The 21317-nt window shown below is 43.9% G+C and overlaps 1 protein-coding gene across 7 annotated transcripts in view; it reads right to left on the bottom strand.

Moving 5' to 3' along the window:
* PTPRT (protein tyrosine phosphatase receptor type T) overlaps positions 1–21317 on the bottom strand; it is a 435686-nt gene that overhangs the window by 104830 nt on the left and 309539 nt on the right. For all 7 annotated transcript variants that reach the window (XM_015647508.2, XM_033519067.1, XM_033519069.1 and 4 more), the window contains exons 10-11: positions 12574–12775; positions 9131–9233 (exon numbers count right to left, since the gene is read on the bottom strand). In XM_015647508.2, the coding sequence (XP_015502994.1) occupies positions 9131–9233; positions 12574–12775 (305 nt within the window). The remainder of the gene's footprint in view (positions 1–9130; positions 9234–12573; positions 12776–21317) is intronic.

The raw sequence follows: 21317 nt of genomic DNA, 5'->3' as shown, positions 1-21317 counted from the left end.
AATAAAATAAAATAAAATAAAATAAAATAAAATAAAATAAAATAAAATAAAATAAAATAAAATAAAATAAAATAAAATAAAATAAAATAAAATACCAGAGGGCATTTCAAAGCTCTGTGTTCCATTATCTCAACCACATCCATAAGCCTGACCTGTCTTGCAACCCAGATTAGCCATAATAGCTGCTGCTCCCCTGTGGAACTGGCCCAGTCCCTCTCTCCAGCTCAATGCTATTTCCTGCTGGCAGATTAAAGATAATGAGTGCAGACAGACACAGCTTTCACTGCAACAGGAGCTGGTGTGAGTGGCTTTGGAGGTGTCTCTTCCCTCCTGAGCCACCTGCCATCTGTTTAATCCACATTAAAAACCCCAAACCCAGCCTCTGTTTTGTTCCTGTTGCTTTGTATTAAACAGGCCTGGCTGGCTGAGGTGCTGTCATCCTCAGCAAGAGCTGGTTTAAACCAGGAGGATGTTTTAAGGCCAAGAAGAACCAAAGTGGTTCTTGAAGAACCTGCAGGGTGAGGAGAGACCATGGCAAACCCTTACTGGGACTGTCCATCACCTTCTGCCACGTCCTGCATAAAAGCAGCAGCTTGAACAAGAGGATGGGGATATTTGCATATATTCTCAGTCAGAATTAATTTGGGTTTTTCCAATGGTTTCCATCAAATTAGGTTCATTTGGATGCAGAAATAATCTAGCTGGGAATTCAAGCTCCCTCTGCCTTTTCCACAGCCGCAGCTAGCAGACCATGCAGGGAAAACCCACACAGAAGAATCTGCTGCCTTTTTCTTAAGAGAGAACACTAGAAAACACTAGGAAAATACTTTTATTGGTATCATATATATTTGGATATTCGCTAAATTAAGAGGCTAAGAAAAACACAAGTTAAAAAGAGGGAACCTGCTGTGTTCACAACCTTCTGATAAACTTCATTACTCAACAAGGCCCATGCAGTCACTCCCAGTCCTGGGCAGCGATGATGGGCTCTCCTGGGGAGAGCTAACACACATTTCCAGCACCTGAAGCTGCAGGAGTATCCACCAGCTCCTTTCCACCTTTTCTGGATATGTTTTGCTTTTCAGAAAGTGCAAAAATTTTCATGCTTCTGATACCAGGGAGAGATCTAAAATGGTGCCTTCACTACAACATCTCCTGCCCCAGAATGAAGGGAAATTGAGGATAGAGGGAGTGGGAAAGTCCCAAGGATAAGAACTTCTCTGCAGCAATTCATCCATAAACACCTCCCACCCCACCACAGTGGGAATGGGATGGATTTAAATGTTAGGAGATTGTGTCTGGCAATCCTGCAGTCCACCAACTCCCTTCAAAATTAAGAGTATTTTTTACAAAAGAGCAAACATTTCACATGGGCTGTGTCTTTTGGCAGAAAAAAGCCCTCAACCTGCATCAACATCAGCTCCTTTGGGATCTGTCAAGGTGGGCCTCAAGGGAAACCAGCATTTCTTCCTCTTTTGTTTGACTTTCCACTAGAAATGCTCCACGTTCTGCCTCTCTCCTCGCCTTCCCCTTTGCACCATGATTACTTTGAACGACACCAGTCCTATTTCCTCTTTTTGCACTGTAAACAAACCCTTCACCATTCCCAGCTCTGCCTTTTGCTTTGGGAAACCACTGTGCAAGGAAAGCTGAAATTACAGGGAGGAAGAAGAGCATCATGGCTGCAGAGGTTTATTCCTGAGAATGGTCTGGCTGCATTTATGATAATCCCTCCATTCCATCTGCATCCCACGCACTGGTGCAGCAACCCCATTTTCTGGTTCCAAGAAATTATGCATTCATTATGGAGGAAATTAACACCTCAAAGCAAACTATAATTAGGAATTCTTCAATTCGGTTTATGCTTTTTCAATTAGGCCCTCTATAATTTTAATCACGGGAGCATTAACATGTTTCCGGAATTTATATACCTGTGGTATAATTAAATCCTGAAATGCCTTAGTCTGCAACAGCAGAGCAGAGCTCTCTCATCTTCCCTGCTATTGTGTTTTTGTGTTGTTACAGACACATGGAGGGGCAGCTGCCTGTGCGAGCATCTCCTGCCACATGCAGCACAGAAGGAAGGATCACTTCTCCTCTGACCCCTGCACCCTCGCTCCTGGGAGAGGCATTGCTGGGTAAAGCTGGGCACTGCTCCTCAGGGTGGACAGCTGCCAGGGACTTGTGCTCAGGCTCATCCCATTTCATTTTAAGTGCTTTAAGGAGCTGCTTCAATTAAGTGAATCATCCTTGATGATCCTCCAGAAGACGCAAGGTCCTTCCTATGGGCTCCTCACCCCTGAGCAGCTGTGGCCCAGCTCATTCCATCAAAGGGTCTGATCCAAAAGTTCTCACAGGCTTGGCCCTACACCTCCTGGAAATCAGAATTCCTGATTTTTAAAGTCTTCTGTGCTGTTTGTTATTACCTTTTCGTTCTGTGACAACAAGGAAAGGGCACAGTGGCTCTGAGAGTGGTGGAGCAAAGAAATGTCTTGGGAAAAGAAACCCTCAAACTGGAACCATGGGTATTTTGTCCTGTTCCCACATCCAGCAGGGTGACAGGCTGATGTGAGGAGATGGCCATCAATTTGTGAGTATCACCTTAAAGCTCAGAATTCATTAACCTTTTGGTTGCTGGAATTAAATCTGGCAGTTTACATAGCATGAAAGATTTATACAAAACCCCTCCTTTCCCCCACTCCCTATTTTCAGTGATTCACCACACTAAAAAGTGCTAGCAAAAGCCTCCCTGTAGCACTAATAAAATCCTGCTTGACACCAAAGAATTGGCTCCACTTGTAATTTGATAGTTAAAATATAATCATTCAAATAAGATAAAATTTTATGGGTTTGTTGTTTTTTTTTTGGCATTTCTGCCCACTGCCAAAGCTCCCAGTGGAATGGTCAGAGACACAGCACGTCACACAGGCTGTGGAAATGGCCATGGTTTGGATGGCTGATAAATGGTAAAAAGCAGATTTGTCCCCTTTAGGGAACTGAATCTCAATTGCACATTGTGCTGATCCAGCAGGAAATTGCATTTCCTGTAACAGATGAGAAAATTGACCCAAAATGCCCTTTAGCCTCACTTTTTGGGACTAACACCTGACTCTTCAGGGAATTAAACTTTAAGTTCCTATTTAACTAATTGTGCCATGTGACATAAAAGACTAAATATTCCTTCCTGATACTCATGGTTGTACCTAACAATCCTGTATTTCTGTTTTGCTTTTCTCCTGAGTAAAGTAAAACACTTCTAATACTCATTTATTTATTAATCTATTAATTAATTTATTTAATAATCATTTCACATACTTGATTCTCAATTTCCACCCAAATTTTCACATTCACACACAGCTGAAGAAAATGTAGATCTGGTTTATCTCTAAGAAGAAACTTCTTCATGTACCTCCAAACTCTCAGCTAAATTGAAGGCAGAGTGTCAGGCAGGAGAAACTCAGCTTGAATTATTTCAGAACAATCTCCCTGAGGTATATTACAGGAGATGTTAATTAATACAGATAATTTGGTTTATTATATCAGAAGCTTTGATTGATAATCTAATTTTTCATTAAATACTATAAAATTAAAAGAGCTAAAGTGACGACTGCTTGGCCTGTATTGAATCAACCAACTCAAGAGATGCAGACATTTAAACAGGAGCTCAGAAAAAAGCAGACCACGAATTTTCTTTTCCAAGTACTAAGAATGCTCCTACCAAGGGAATTTAACTTTCTGAATTACCAAGGGCATGATAATTTCACCCTTAGCACCCTTTTTATTGTTTTGCTGCTCCTCCACTCCAATCTTTATCTTCATATACAAGGTACTCTACGTGGGAGTTTTAAGAACTAGAAATTGCCACCCTTTTCTGGCATTAACAAATCAATTATCAGCAGAAATGCCTGAAGCAGGTTCATGTGATGCCACTGAGAAGCTGCAAGGGAGAGATCTGAGCAGCACTGCTCCCTCTGTACTAACACAGATCTACAAACCAAAGTCACCAGTGGCAAAGCAAAACAAAAGCAGCAGCAAATATTGGGAATTTAGAGTTTCTCCACTGCAGAGTCAAGGTCACTGGGCTTGCAAACCACTCTTTGTAAGGCTGGGAAGAACTACTGTGCAGGAAAGGCAAAATCAGACTGAAGATGCCAGGGAGAGGGATGCAGGAAAGGCAGGCTCAGGATGAACAGATAATGCCCAAAATCACAGAAAAGAAAGAATTACCTGGAGATTAAATTTCTAGCTGGTGGCTCCAAATTTTCTCCATTTTTACTTTGTTGTGGATAGAGAGACAAGTTTTAGCTACTTTCAGTTCTCCAACATAAGATGGAAGCAATACCATGGCCCTTCCTTCCAGGCAAGTTTTACTCATTATTGTATTTAGTAATAATAAAAGTGCACAATACATCCTGCAGGACTTTTTCCTGGGAGAATAACTTGAGTATAAAACCAGAAAAAAACCCACTGTTCTTAGGTGTTCTGTAAATAACGCCACAGACATTTTCTCTTAATTTTTTTAGCATCATGTAGAACAAAATTTCCCTTTATTTCATGCTTGGAAGATCAAGAATCAAATAATAACACTCAAGTGTAACACAGGGCTTGGTTCATACAAATTAATTTCTCCTCCTGGCTGGCTGCTGATATGAAACTATTTATTTCACCTTTTCTCAGTCCTTCTTAATATATTTTAATTATTTAAAGTCTCTTATTCAGATTTAAGTATTTCCTTTGAGATGTACATTAATAAACTGAACCATTTGTGTGCTGGCAACACACAAAAGAATATCACAGATTATTTACTGACACACCTCTGAGAACTGCAGGAAGAGAGAGAGACCAAATCCACATGGCTCCAACAAAAAAGTTCTCTATTTTCTGAACCCCACCCCAAAACAATTGCAGACTCTTCTTGGACGTCCTTCTGTGGTATCCTACAGCTCCATCACACAGGGCAGGGTATTGACAAGGCAATCACACCTAAGGGAAGCATTTATCTAAACTCTGAAATCCTCAGAACTAACACATGCTCTGGAAATTCGATTTTCTCCATAACAGTGGTATAGGTAGATTGACAGAGCCAACTGTGTGTTAATAAACCAGATGGACCTTCAAATATCCAACACACAAAAACCAGCCTGTGGACATGTCCTGCAGATAAAACCCCTCAGAGGGTTATTTCCAAGCTGGGAGTGGGATATAAATTCTCAAATAGAGGTCTAAAGATGTCATATGTGAATAATCTATGAAGGACTGACTCAGCCCTCCTGACAATAACAGATTCAAAGGCAGAAATATCCTCAAAATCACATTGGAGGTTTTCAGGAAAGAGTTGAAGAGTTAAGATTGAGAACACTTGCATTCTTCCTTCCTCTTGTGAATGTATTATAGATGAATGTCAGCCTCCAGCAAATCAATCATAGCACCATTCACAGCGTTTAGATTGATATAAGAACACCTAAAAGTTATTTTTAAAGGGCAATGTGGAGTCAAACTCTGCAGGTTATACCACGAAAAATAAAGGCAAAAATGAAACGCCTGTGCCACAAGGGAGAATATTCCTGCTTGCTGAGGCTTCACCTTTCTTTTGGCAACAGGACAAAATAGATCAAAGAATATCTAAGTTTATATTAATCCTATTATGTTGCATGAAAGCATCCTCGTTGTTATCTATAGATCGTTAACAGTGCTGAGTTCATGATTGTTACCTTTATAAACAGCCACATTTAAATTATTTATCATGAGCACTGGGGAACATCAGAAGTGTCTTAATGCTGAAAGTGACTTTGGATTTGGTGTACCTGCATTTCAGATGAAATAAAACACAATTAATCTTATTTTAAATATCCTTCTGTATCATCCTGAAGATGTTCTTGCAGCCCATGCTCCACAGATGAGCTACAGCAGAATGAAATAACTCAGGACCAAGTACAGATCTTGCCTTACAGTCACATCCCTACGTGTTCTCCCACTCCCTATCCCCTGAAGAGAAGAAGAAATATTGGAATAATTACTGTATATTAATTGTTTTTCATCTTCACAGTTTGGAAGGACTATATTAAAAACTGGGGAACTGCAGAAAGAGATGGGATAAGGGTATCCTATTCCTGCCCAGAGAAAGCTCTGAACAGCAGAGCTTTTACAGGAAGGTGTGAGGAAAATCCCCTTCTGGCTCCTCTCCGAGCTGCTCAGCCCCATCTGGGGCAGGCTGGGAGAGGAAGGCTCGGTGTGCAGGGGGAAGGGGATCCAGGAAAGCATGGTCACATCCACCAGCGAGCCCAGGAGAGCCCATCCCTCCAGGATTTACACTGGACAGGATCCTCTGCACCTTCTCACCGCTGGGCAGGGACACTGCTCAGTCCTTCTGTCTCAAACCTTGCCTTAACACCGTCAGCAGCTGAGCATGGCATCACCCTGAGAGGGAATTAATGACAGAAACAGACCCCACACAACTGAAAGGTAGAACACCTAACCAGACAACAGCAGAGGACACATTTGATCTCAGCTGCATGAATAAAACACACTGAGGAGGAAAAACCACCTTGTTCTTGTGTGTTAAGGGTGCCACAAGCAGTTCACAATAGGTTACTTGTGTTATTCTTTTGATCTTCCTCTCAGGGAATGGAGCCCACTTCTGGAAATGGTATTTTGAGAGAATTTCACAGATGGGGCAGTGTGCAGAGCAGACTGAAAGAAAAGGGAAGAGGTTGGGAGAATTGAAGCTTGAAATAAGTGGATTTATTAAGGTTAGCCTAAGAACAGTCTGGATGGTTCTTTAGGGGAAGAATTCTGAGCCTGTCAGAGTTAATAAAAAGCTAAAATTCTTCCCAAGACTCCCTTCCCCTTACTCCCCCTGCCCTTCTGCTTTTCTCACACACATCTGTAACTCAATGAAACGGACTCATTATAGGAAATAATTTTATCATTTAGATGTGGCATGTAAATATTGCACTCTCTGCAAACGTGTGTAATAGGCTACGATGCAATTAAAGAAATCAGAGTGAAAATTTATAAAAAATCTCTACCAATTTTATGTACAGATGCATTTGCTGGAAAAGGCATTATTCACTGAATGCAGTTAAAGTGCAGTAAATCGACTTTGAGAAAAATCACAGGACTTTTCAATAAAAAGACAAAATAGCAACACTGCTAAGACAGCAGGTGGTAAAACGAGATACAGGAATGTTCCCCCATATAAAGAAATAAAACAAAACAAAGCTGTGTGATTTTACTGCTCTTTTCCAGCAGAAAAACATCCCTAAAGGACTCAGAAAATAGCCTCCTAAATTTGCTCATATGGAGTACCAGAGATTGAAAGGCAAACTCTGAAATACATTACTCAGAAAAACCAGAGAAGGGATGGTGCTTAAAGAACAGATTTTTTGGTTTGTTTGTTTGAGCTTGTCAATGCAATCTGGGGCCAAGCCACAACACAGTTGGGGGACCACCAGCTGATACAGGATATTTAATTAAATCCAGTAGTTTGCATCTGGAGCAATTTGCTCTTGAATACTCTGTGAGCATCCTTCAAAAGGATTAAGAACCTGTCAGTGGGATACAGAAACCCAAGAGTTATGAAAGGAGGAACTATGGTGTTTTTAAAATAACACCCATGGGAAAAACTTCAAGAGTCTCCTCTGAAAACTGGAGCTAAAAGCTTGAAGATCCCACAGGGAGGTGATGAATACCTGCTGGGCCCCTCTGCAAGGCCACTGTTTTTAGAAGTGATTCAATTGCTGCTGCCAGCAGAGGAGCCTGGCAGGATGAGGGGCAGGATGAAGGAGCAGCTGGCACTCCTGCCACTGCCAACAGGTCAGGCAGTGTGGGCTCAGAAGGGAATTTGGTCACCTGAACACAAATTCACTGAGATGGAAGAGAGTGCTGAGTACAGAGCCCCAAATCAGGGAGCAAGCTGCAGGTGGGTGTCCCACATCAGCACTCAGAGCAGCCCAGACAGGCAGGGAGGATCCCTGCAAGGTGCCCACTCTATTCCATGGGTGCCTGGGCAGCTCCCTGCTCCTGAATGAGCAGGGAAGGGATGGCATGGCACTGCTGAGGCCACACCTTGAGTCCTGTGTCCAGCTCTGGGACCCTCCCTGCAGGAAAGGCATGGAGGGGCTGCAGGGTGTCCAGAGAAGGGAACGGAGCTGGGGAAGGGGCTGGAGACTCAGTCATGGGAGGAGCAGCTGGAGTTGTTTAACCTGGAGAGCAGGAGGCTCAGGGGACACCTTCTCCCTCTCCATGTCCTGACAGGAGGGGGCAGCCAGGTGAGGGTTGGGCTCTGCTCTCAGGGAACAGGGACAGGACAAGAAGAAACTGCCTCAAGCTGAGCCAGGGGAGGTCCAGGTCGGACAACAGGAGGAATTTCTTCCCAGAAAGGGTGGTCAGGCATTGTCAGGAGGTGCCCAGGGAGATGGTGGTGTCCCCATCCCTGGAGGTGTCCAAGACATGACTGCAGATGGCACTCAGTGCTCTGGGCTGGGTGATGAGGTGGTGAGTGGTAAAAGGTTGGACTCAATGGTCTTGGAGGTCTTTTCCAACCTTAACGATTCTGTGATTCTGTAAATCCTCTGCTCTGCAGCAGGATCTGCTTGTCAATGCTAGCAAAGCCCCACTAAATCAAAATTCCTTTTTGCTGGACTGTTTCTGCTTTACAGCACAGCCAGCCCAGCAGCACGGCTGCATGACAAATGTGAGAGGTGTGTTAAAGCCAGAAACTGAGCAAATACCTCCACAAGCATTAAAGCCAGGGCAGGCCTTGTTCATCACGGAAGAGAGGGCAGGACGGAGACCTGGAGCCTCCTCCACCCTCGTGTGGGGATGCTGAGTCTCCAGCTCCACATCCCGCTGTGCTCCAGCACTGCAAAGGCATCTGAAGTGATGCTGAGAGGGTAATAACCCCGACAGTGCCAGCAGCAATCCTTCCTGGAGGTTAACAGCGGGAGGCAAGGAGGCTGAAGCGCTGATGAAAAGAGACTGTGAAAGGCAGAATCAACAGCTGAGCTGGCCTTTCAGTCAGAGCTTGCTTTCCACAGCTCCATTATCACAGGAGAATGAGAGAGGAGTGTGGGAAGCCTGGGGAGGAAGGAGAGGAGGGAAATGTGAAAAGAAAAGGCACAAGACCCACCTGACAGGCGCTCCCCGGGACTGAGCAGGCTTCAGCATGACCGTGATGGTGGTGTCAGTCTCGTTGAGGGGAGAGTCCGTGTCGTACTCCGGCATAGACGGAGCTGCAGCAAACAAAGCAACACACTCATCATGCACCAGCCTTTGGTAGTGATGGCAGCATCACTAATTAACAACAAATTAATATTTCTCAAATGAAATAACAAAATCATTCCTAGTGTTTTGACTGGAATGATCAAAACTGCTTAAATATTTGTGCACTCTTTACCCATTCCAATTAAATGGGAGTAGGACAATCTTCAAGCTGGCTTTGAAAATCCTGTCTTGAATTTTTAAGACTTAGTAAGCCCTTGAGATGGGATCATTCCTTCAGGGTTAAAGGTGAGGAAATAGACATTACCAAAAAACCCAAACTATTAGCAGGAGTGAATCAGTGGCAGAGCTAAGAAAAGCACCCCTGAATCCTGAATCTTTTGCCCTGTTCTGGTCAGTGGATTAGCCCTCACATCTTAAGGGATTTTAATACACAGACTTAAGCTGTGTCCCCTTGATTAGCTGGAGGGTGTGCTAGGAAACACAAAAGATGAAAAGAGAGGAGCACAAATTAGCCAGGTTATTTTTGCACCCAAACCCAGGACATTTTACCCCAAAGTGCTGCTGACTCAGCAGGCGGCTGCAGAGATCCCAGTGCCACCCTCGGGCACTGCCCAGCCATGGCAGCCCCATCTCTGATGTGTTCCCCCAAGAAATACAGAAACCCACTGAATAAAAACCCACTCAGCCAAACTCTAGTTTCTCCTTCTGCTTTCTTATCTTCTCTTAGGACCATTCCATGAAAGTAGGACAGCTTTCCTTAGGAAATATATTTCCACTTATTACTTCTGCATTCCCCAGGAGAAGGCATCTGTTTGGGACAAGTTTTACTGCTGAAGACTTGAAGAGATCACAAGGTCAAAACAGCACCAAATTTGTTGCAAAGATGCAGCTTTTGTTGAAATAAAGTACAAAGCAAACAGAAGAATTCATACAAATGGTTCATCTGTAGCTCACAAGGGCAAGCTGCATTGTGGGGGATCCCAAATTTAATCCTCTCATAGTGACTTCCACTGTAATCCTGTTTACAATCAGGATTTTTATCTAAATGCCTGAAAACTGTCAAGAATGGGGGCTGCTATTATCAGCTCAGCTGCTGGCTTCCCTGTCAATAAACTGGGAGTATGTTCACAGTGAATGTCAACTGCTTAAGAAGGATTTCTCTGGAATAAGGTGCTCTTCATCAAGGGGAAGCAGTGACTCATTGAAAGGAGACACATCCCCAGTGATCACCCACACCAGAGATCACTGCAGGTGCTGGAGATCACAGGATGGGTTGGGTTGGAAGGGATCTTAATGTCCATCCCATTCCACCCCCTGCCATGGGCAGGGACACCTTCCACTGTCCCAGGCTGCTCCAAGCCCTGTCCAGCCTGGCCTTGGACACTTCCAGGGATCCAGGGGCAGCCACAGCTGCTCTGGGCACCCTGTGCCAGGGCCTGCCCACCCTCACAGGGAAGAATTTCTTCCCAATATCCAATCTAATGTTCCCCTCTGTCAGGTTAAAACCATTCTCCTTGTCCTGTCACTCCAGGTCCTTGTCCCCAGTCCCTCTCCAGCTCTCCTGGAGCCCCTTCAGGCCCTGCAAGGGGCTCTGAGCTCTCCCCAGGTCCTCTCCCCTCCAGCTGAGCACCCCCAGCTCTCCCAGCCTGACTCCAGAGGGGCTCCAGCCCCTGGAGCATCTCCATGGGCTCCTCTGGACTCGCTCCAGCAGCTCCAGGTCCTTCCTGTGCTGAGGACCCCAGAGCTGGATGCAGAGCTCCAGGTGAGGTCCCATGAGGGCAGAGGAGAGGAGGAAAATCCCCTTCCTCACCCTGCTGGCCTCAAAGGCACAGCAGGAATTGCAGAGCCCCTGCTCTGGCCTGAGGGGACAGCACTACAGCACAGATTGGGGCAGCCATGGGAACAAATACACTCCCACATTGCTACAGCACAGCTGTCTTTCCATGAGAAAATATAAATACAGCCTCACAAGGACATTCTGTCAATGAAAAAATCCTCCTGCTCCCCAATAACCTTGAGGCTGCCTCTTAGAGCAAGTTTAATGGTAATTTTCAAATTATTTGGAAAATGTATCAAAAACTTGACCGTGCAATGAGATAACCTAATGCTTGCATGGAGTTTGTACCCACCCATTGAGAGTCAGATGTTTGGAGGATGGGGGGTAAGAAGGTCAATAACCCAAGCTCAGTGTGCATTTAGTTGGCACTTATGCAGGCTGCTGATGCAGCTGGAGCACTCTTGGGATGATAAAATGCAAAGGAACTGAATCAGAGGGGAAAAGGCCCCCAGATCATTTCTGTGGTTTTTTATTTCTCTGGTCACAAGGGAATGGAGTGCACGCTGTGCTGTCCCTTCCCAGCAGGGCTGCAGAACCCCCAACAGCCCACAGAGCTGTTTGGACACTTAAAGGCTTTTACTTCAAGTGGTTCAGGGCTTTAGTGCTAAATGTGAAGGGTTCAAACCCCAAGCAGAGGGAGGAGATGTGCTTTGCTTCCTTAAAATTTGCCCTGTCACTTACTGCTCGCAACTTGCTATTATTAACTGATTTTGAAATAGGGCAGTGGAAAAATCTATACTCTAGTGCAATCTTTTCTACAATAACCAGCCATAATTTCAAGCATTACCAGTGTCCTGAATGTTCCAGATGTGTATTTTGACTTTGCTGAAAAAACAGTTAAAATAGTCCAAAAAATGACAGCTTTTCGCTCTGTTAGAGAACCTATTTTAGTGCTATCAACTAAAGGTTAAAATCCACATATATCTGCCCAATAGCACCTCTACCATCCCTTTTTTTTAAATTTTTTTTTTGATTACTGGCCTGTTTCCCCCCCTTTTTTTTTACACCTTCTCCTTGCCATTGCCTCCTTATTTTAGTGTCTCTCATATTCTTGTCTGCCTCAAGCCCTCCCTCTGCTTTTACTCATAAAAAACCCCAAGAAAAACAGCTTTCCTCCCTTATTTTTAGTCTCTTTGCACTATTAATTCCATTACTTCATTACATCCATTTTGGTACATACTGAAAATAAAAACCACATTATGGAAGGAGCTTCCCCAGCCAGGCAGATAATGCTAACAATAATTACTATAAGGGTAGTTCATTTGTGGAACTAATGAAGGTTCTCATTTAAAATGCTCCACAGATATCCAGGGATATTTAGGACAGACACAAATTAACCCTGTATCTGTAACCTAAATAAACAAAGGTCTGTGGCTGTTTCAAAACTCTGCCCTATGACACTTGGACAGATATTAAGCTCAGTATTTTTTATAATTTTATGCATCAACTTGGAGTCTAAAGCACAAAGCCCTAGAAATTTTCTTTTTTTTTCTTCTTCTCCAAAGCAGTACCTGAAATCTTAGTTGCAATCCGGGTGGTGATGGGTGGCCCAAAGCCCTTGACTGTGCTGGCTTTGATGGTGAATGAATAGGTGGTGCCAGGGTACAATCCCACAAAAAGGTGATGGGTTTCATTCCGGAGCTTGAAGACTTTTCCTCTTTGGCTGGACAGGTCTGCACTGGGATCCAGGGACCCAACGGCCTTGTAGGTGATCTGCAAATGAAGGACAAGGACAGGAAGGTGATGAGGGGCCTCCTGCACCTGGCAATTCTCTGCTCCCCTGCTTTGGCACCTCTTGAACTGCAAACACAAGGACAGGAATTATTCCAGGATTATTTCCGTATCTCCCGTGAGCGGTTTTGTATTTGGGCGCTGTCAAACCAACATGACAATTTTTCCAAGGCTTTACTTAGGGAAAAACTAATTTCCTCTCTCTGCTAAAGCCTCAGCATGTGCTGACTTCCAACAAAAGATGCAAAGAATTGCTTATTGTTGCCAAGCTCAGAACTTCTGCAGTCAAACCAGAGCACACAGCAAGAGCGGCAGGATTTTCGTGAGAATCGCCCCTGCAAGCCCCCACAGCTTATGAAAACCCTTGTGCAAACATGGATACGTTTCCTTTTAGCAACTCATCTCCTCAAAAGGCAGCTGAAAACAATGCTACCTTTTTCTGACAACAAAAGCTTTAGAAGTCTTTTCCTGTGCTACAGAGAATACGCTGAAATGAAATGATATGTTTAAATGAAATAAACACCATCACGTCTTTAGGCAAAAGCCCTTCTCTCTGTGGAAACCAGCTTCTGCTGTCCTTTCTTTTGCCTCATTCTGAGCCTCAGAGTGCAGATTTACACATGGTGCAGGGCTTGGGTTAAGACAGGAGGGCTCCAGACCTGAAGGGATGTCCTGAGTACACCTGGAGCTGGTGCCAGCACACCTGGAAACCTCTGGAGCTCAGCACACTCACCCTCTGATACACAGACACTTCAAGGGAAACTCATGACTTATTTACCAGCCAATTCCTTGCCTCAGCTCCAAATTCAATCCCAAGGCAGCTCAATTTCAACAGAGCTGTCAATATAATGTACCGTGCTCTGCTGCTCTCCTAACCTTTTTTGATATTATGGGATCCTCACTTATTTGTAATGAAACACCATGAATAAATCAATGTGTGTTAATACATGAGGTCTTTTTTTATTAAGGTCTCCACAAGAATCTAATTCCCAGCCTTTCTGAAAGAGCCTTTGAAAATCTTGAAGTGCTTGCTTTATGACAGGAGGAAAATGTTGCATTTTGGGAAAAAATAAATATCCAGTGTTTAAAAAGGGAGGCTTTAATAATAACAGGATAAATAAGAGACCGAGACTGATGTTAGTGACACCAGAGAAGGGGGAGAGCATACGAATCCTGTTATTTGAACAGAGAAGAACAATTTAGACAGAGCTGACATCCAAGATAAGGCAGTGTAACAGAGAAGGGGCATGAATTACACAGCAACAAGAAAGTACAGGTGCAGAAATCTTGAAGGAATTATAATTAGACAGCTTGCAGGTGATTTCATTGAAAACCAACCAATTTTTTTCCAGGAATTACAACCTGGGTTTAAATTTTTATTACATGCCAGACACCTGAGAAAGAGAGACATCTGAGCAAATGGTTCTTAAAACAAACAAAAAATTAAAAGCAGGAGGAAAATCTCTACACCCACTGCTTTTCCCTCAGAGAGTCAAGGAGCAGCAATAGCATGGGACAGTATTGTGAGAGTTCTTATTGCATCAAGGCACTTCAAGGCAAGGGAATTTGTAAGAAGACTGTTGGAAATAAATTGAGAAACAAATTCTTAAATCAAGAAACATGACCCTGTCCATGCCATAGCTAAAATCCAGAAAGAAAAATGCATTTAATTTCATGTTATGTAGGAATGAGCCAATGCAATCTTGTATGCTCTGTTGGCACATCAGGAGCTAGAGAAATAGAAACTCTATAAAACTACAAAGGGAAATCAGCAAAACAGGAATTGGCAAAAAAGAAAGGGAATTTCCTGCACCTGGGACACTGAACAGAACACTCACAGAATGCCCAGGTCAGGCAGGGGCCTATGCAAAATCAGTGGTATTTATTTTCAAGCACATTTTACTGAAGATTATGAATACAAGTGCAAGATGAACTTGTCCTCAATCTCCATCCATATAAATAAATGTATTCAGCTACCTTCAGCAGTTCTAAAATCATTACAGAAACAGTTCTTTTTCCTTATTATAAAAAAAAAAAAAGTCAAAAAAATTATCCCCTTAAGGCAAAAAGAGCTAGGAAAGCTTTCAAGAAGAAAAAAACACCTTAAGAAAAAAAATCAACTCACTGATTTAAAGAAACAAACAAACCCAATCTTTATTTTTCTGTTGACTGTAACAGAATGTGTACAAGGGACCTTAAAACAACGTGGGTCAGCTCACAAGAAGCAGGGAAGGAGGAAACAGCACTTGGGAGAATGTCCCCAGTTTGATATCGTAGTGTGGGTCAATGTTCAGAGCAACTGCTCACTCAAGTCAGACTTCAGGATTCCCAAGACTTTTCCAGGATATATAAACTCTGGATTTGTGGCACAGCCAAATGTGAGTTTACATTGTCTGCAGCAGAGTCTCTGCCCAGTGGATACAGTCCCTGTTAAACCAGGTGGTGTGAGGACATTCAGAGGAAGCCACCCTTCCCCAAAACAGAACATTTGATTTTAACACATTGACAGTACCTGGGTGCAGCACAGAGAACAGAAACACAACAGTGCAAAGCTGTGCAAGATCCAGGGTGATCCAGCAGCAGGGGCTGATAAATGCAAATGGTGCAGATACAGCAACCAACTCTTGCTCTCATCAGGGCTGAGCTCTTCAGTGCATCCCTCCAGGAGGGCTCTGAGGGCTGGAGTGGGCAGGAAAGTGCACACAGACACTGCCAGGAGAGCCCCTGGGCTGTGTGCCCACCTCTGGGACAGCTCTCCTCCCCACCACGAGGACCTGATGTTCTCCAGGTCTCCAGGCTGCCATTTATGGAACCAGGGCTTCTACACTGCCCTGCACAAGCATTTGTGTGGCTGAGAAGTCTGTGGGTTTCTGGAAGTGCTGAGTGCTGCTGGTTAAGCAGCCAAACCCCAGGTGAGCCAGAGGAAGCAGCCCTGAAAACAGAGCTGTCCGCTTGGAAATGGAGGCAAGCTCTTCCAGCTCAGCAAAACAAAACAAACAACCAGTCATTTTTCTCTTGCAAGTGAGCTACCTGCTGTTCCTTAGCTGTGAGTGCTGCCCTGAGTGTGGATCAGCAGCTGAGAGCTCTGTCTCAGCCTCGTTCCTCGCTGGACCTGCAGGCGCAGGCACAGCAGCTGAGAGCTCCAGCTGCAGCCACAGCTGTCCCTGCCAGCAGCACATCCTGGGGCTGGGCTGGCACCTCCTGCTCTGCCACCCTGCTCACAATCCAGCTCTGCAGATCCCCTGGAGAAACTCAGAGGTGCCACACCCGGGGCTGTGTGTGCCCACATCCCTGTACCACACGTACATCCACCCACGTGTGTCCTGCGCTCAGCCACAGCCGGGGAAAGGGAAGGCACCAAAGAAGTTTCCAGTCTTGTCAACTGATTCAAACTCAATCTTCTGAAGCAGGAGAAATTGCAGGGAATCAGAGAGCAAAAAATTTTCAAGAAACTGTGGAAATTTCCAGCTCTGGAGTAATTTATAAAAGCACAGAAACGTGTCTGCAGAAGAAATATGGCATTTCTCTGGAACAAGAAGGATGCTGGAAAAAACACCTGTCTTGTGGTTTGTATGCTGAATATTTATCTTAATTTCCTGTTCCAAGTGTCAAAGCATTTCATTACAAAACAAACAAGAGATTCTAATCTAAAAAAATGAGATGACACAATTGCTCAAAAGCAGCTGTTATAAATGATTTTTAAATAATCTATTTTAAAGACAAGCTGAGCCATCTAATACTTCTGTATTCTCAAAAAAACCCAAAAAACCAAAAACATTATTAATTTAAAAGTTTAAAAGCATAGACAGAAAACAAACAGAAAAATATCCAAAAGCATATTTTAAAATTTAATTCTGATTGGAAATATTGAAAATATTTATTTGCATTCTGATGCAGAATAAATGCAAATACAAAGATGAGGATATTTCTCACAAGACTGAAACTCTGGTTTTTAACCACCTTCCTGATCTCCCTGCAGACCAGGCACTGTCCTAAGTGGAAAGTTGTCTTTGCTCTGCAAACTGGAATGTCTGTCCAGGATTTCCACAGGGAATGGTGACTTGGCACATCATCTCCAGGGGAACTTGATGGTCCCAAGGAAAATTTTAGTGGTCATCACTGCTATGGATCTAAACCCAGCAAAATCAGGGAAAGAAATACACATTAATAAATCCTAAATCTCCTTGGAACCTCCTTCACTGAGTTAATTAAATGCTTCTCATACTGAAGTAATAAAAGCAGTGAATTTGAAAAAAATTTAAAAAAAAAAGCCAAATGGTGAAGGAACAAGAATAAAGAACAGCAATTTTCCCACCAGCACAAGAGGGGCAGAATGCTGAGCCTGGGGTTGTCCCAGCTGGACAAGGGGGATGCACTCAGGAGGGGCTCAGATGCTGAAATCCCCGGTCAACTGTGCCAAATTTGGCTACATGAGCCCAAATCCTTTCTAAAACATAAAACAGACCAACAGTACAAGTTTGAGTCTCCTGAAAACTGTCAAAAAAGGCTTTATAGCTTTAATGTCCAGGTGTTCAGTGATGTATAATTGCTGTGATAGACTGGAGAATAAAACAAGGAAAGATCACATAAAGGAGCAGGCTGGTGAGCAAGTTCACTCCTGGTTGTTATTTAAGCAACCAATTCCAGTGCTCTCTAATCCCCATTAACCAGGGGCACCCATTCTTATTCCATCTTTCCCTCTGTGTTTTATCCACTTTAAAGCTCGGAATATTAACTCCTTGAAATCACTGAGCTATGCTAACAACCCCAGAGATGTAGATGTAATATTGAGAGCATAAGCACAGCTCTTCTCTCCTTCACAGAGCCCAATTTAACACAATTTTCTGGGGAGATGTGAACACTTTGCTAACTGTCATCATCTGCAGAACTTCTCTTACAAGGACATGAAACTTTCATGGGGAAGGAAGAGACGATAGCAGAGGTATTAACTAAACTAGGAAGCACAAGTTTATTTCCCAGTGCAAGAGACAAAACACATAATTTTAAAAATAACAAAAATAACCCACTTGGATTTTTCAAAACTCCAGTTTTGAAACAAGCAAGTGTGCAAGTCTGGGGAATTTTACTCCTCCTTTGCACGGTGGAGGAAGAAAGTGCTTTGTCCTGTGCTTTCTAAAATAGAAATGCCAGCAGGAGATGAAAATTAGTGTAAAAGTATCCCTAAAGAATAAAAAAAAGTACCTATTGTTAAAAATGTGGTAATTAAACAGGGAAATAGACCATCAAGAAAAGTGATGAATTAACTTTGGGTTTAGAAGTTCTTTTGGAAGAGCCTATTAGGAGCCCCTAAGCTTGATTCAAGAACACATTGTGATTAAGATCTCATCACTCCACTGTAATGGCCCTTCTTTCCCCGCACTACTGAAATCCTCAGGGAACCCAGGATGGCTGTTCAGACTCTCTTTAATCCCCTTAAATAAATAAATTAACAAGGCAGAATATTCTGCTCAAATCACAGCTGATGGATCCATTTAGCCTGCCCAGACATTTGGTACATATGAGTAAGATTTCAGCCTGATGAATAACAGACTTGTCAGGATTTTGTGTGTTCATAACCTTAAAACTGAGGGCAGAACACTCCAATGTCTCAGGACTGAGATCTTGCCAGTCAAGGGAAAAAGAAAATAAATATGCTCATATTTTCTTCCCCCAGCAATTGATCCTGGTATGCAGACCACTTCATCTTACATCTTTTGCCATATAGAATTAATCAACCCCAGTGAGCAGAATTTTGCTCTCTACAGCCCTATCCACCATCAAACATTAGGACTTTAAGCTTCCCCTCTGATTTTAGCAATTGCAGCCTGTTTCAATGCAAATGGTAAGTACTGCTGTTAAATCACACACTACTTTGTGGGTACATTATACAACCTTATATCTATTTTCCATTTTAGTGACAGCCTGCATAGCAGTTTGGGGAAGGCATTTGAAGCCTATAAATCCATTGCATTATTCCACTACATTCCCACCGATGTTTTATGTGCCTGTCTTTATAAAAGAGCCCATTCTGCCTCTCCACACCCCTCCTGCAACCCCTCCCATCTGGGGATGATTTGGAGCTGAGAGGTGGCTGCAGTAGCTATCTCTCTATATAAAATAGGTTTTTTCCTCCCCTTTTTCACTCAGCAATGCCTCAAGACTAAAACAATCTCTTGCTCTGGACAGGAGAGGAGGCAGGACAAGGCAGCTGACACAGCCACTCCGTGCATGAGCGTGCCAAGGTCGGGAGCGAGGTCTGCAGGGACACCCTCTGCTGTCTGTCCCTTTACTGAGCCAGAAGAAAAGGCAGCTTTTCCTGACTTCTTGCTGCTTTTTGAACTCACTCCTGCCTTGTGAAGCAAGACCTGGCATCAAGACCTTTTTTATCCCTGGGTTCTTATCATACTGTGCTGCACACAGGGCACGGGGACGTGGGCTGCACTGGGAATAAAGATCCCAGTGCCTGTCACAGATGTCAGCAAGCAGGAGAGGAGGAGGAAGAATGTCCACCCGACCAGAAAATCCCATTGTCTGGAGTCCCTTCCCACACCAGGGCTGGGTCCAGCTCCCCCTGCCCCGGGGCACTGTGTCCTGCCACCAGGTCCCACCTGTCCCATTGCTGAGTGCCCTGCTCAGCTGATGGAAAAGCCTGGGACCAAACCCATTGAAATAACAAAGCTGCAGGCATCCCAGAAAATTAAAGCTGTAAACCAGTCTCAGCTTTAATTCCTGCCTTTTTTTTTAAAGTAGAGCCTTCTGTAGAGGGACTTTTCACAAGGGCATGTAGTGATAGGACAAGGGGAAATTATTTAGATCTGATATTGTCAAGAAATCCTTCACTGTAAGGGTGGAGAGGCACTGGCACAGGTTGCACAGAGAGTTTGTGGACACGCCACCCCTGGATGTGGATAAATCCAAAGTTGGATGGGGCTTGGAGCACCCTGGGATAGTGGAAGATGCCCCTGCCCATGACAGGGGGTAGAACAAGATAAGATTTAAGGTCCCTCCCAACCCAAACCATCCTGGAGTTCTATAATTCTCACTTTGAAAACCACTTTGGTCCCAATTGCATAATCATCTCTGGAGCTGGAGTCACTTCCATTTACCCAGGTGACACCCAGGCAGACTCAGCTGCCAACAAGCCTGACTTAGTGGTGGTTAAATCCTCCTCAGAGCAGCTTTAGCAAGGCTCAGTGTTCAGCTGCCAGGAGCCCAGCTCCAGTGCATCACACCCAACATGAGCAGAGCAGTGCCAGGCTGAGCTCCTGCCCAGCACCTGCACACACCAGGAACTTTCCCCTGTGCTTTGCCACACTGCTTCCTTCAAACTCATAGCAGTGTTGGCAGGAGACTACATAAATAGGTGAGGAAGAATTTTGTCACAGGCAAAGTGTGATTTTCCAGGGCTGGAAAACATTCTGCAATTCATAAGAGGGCAGAGATAAGGGAGTCAGGTATCAGCAGAGAGCTGGATGTGTTTCACAGGGTTCAGCTCTGCAGATGGAGGGGAGGGGAAACCAACTGCAAGGCTTCATGATTGAAAACACCTCAGGAAACAATAGGCTATTTAGTTTTAAATCTTGCCTTACATATTCCACTCCATGCTCTAATAAAGCCTACAGGAAAACTTCATTTTCCCCCGTATCCCAAAAATAAACACAAATCAACCGATGCATTCAAGTCTGACAGAAATATCCTTGAACTCAAAGTTATACAAACATAACCATTCATTTCCCTGGCTGCTGCCTCGGGGAAGCAGTGTTCCTCCAGCCAGGTGTTAAGATGCCATGTGCAATGTGAGTTAACCATGAAAAGAACTTTTATCACAGAATGGTTTGGCTTGGAAGGGACCTTAAACATCATCTTGTTCCAAATCCACTGCCATGGGCAGGGGCACCTTCCACTAGAACAGGTTTTTATGATGGAAGAAAACCAGCTGTAGCTCAGGGTGTCTGCTGGAAATGTTTTATTTTGAATTCAGTGTGCAATGGGTGTACAAAGTGAACATGTTCTGCTGAACATCTCACTCCCCATCATTCTGACCTTCCAGAAATTTCATAAGGCTTCTCCATAGCTCTTGTCACTTATGGATTTATTCTCATGTAGTCAGAACTGAGTTTCCAAAACACATCTTTCTGAACCTGAGTTTATATGGTTCATAAGATACATCAAAAGCAGCTTCAGATTTCATTGCAAAGAACAACATGAAACAGCCATTCCCAACCATGCCCATCCCTTCCTGCTTCCTTTTGACAACAAGATCCATAAGATGCTTTTACAATTATTTTATTTCTCACACAGATCATCCCAGCATCACCAGTGGCTCCTCCCCAGTCAGGCTGAGCCATGAAGGGTTAATTGCCCCCTGCCCTGCAGTGGCAGCTCTGAGCACCAGGGCTCAAGCTGGGTAAGGACAATTAACATTTCTGGATCCAAACCTGGCAAGCCTTCCCCTGAAACTCCCAGGAGAATGAAAATCAGCTCTTTTCTCCCCCACAGCCCCGTGCTTGGGGTCACTTCCACA

Source organism: Parus major, chromosome 20 (genome assembly GCF_001522545.3).
Source record: "Parus major isolate Abel chromosome 20, Parus_major1.1, whole genome shotgun sequence".
Lineage (NCBI taxonomy): Eukaryota > Metazoa > Chordata > Aves > Passeriformes > Paridae > Parus > Parus major.
Note: the sequence above shows the minus strand (reverse complement) of the source record. Positions and strands in the feature narration are given on the sequence as shown.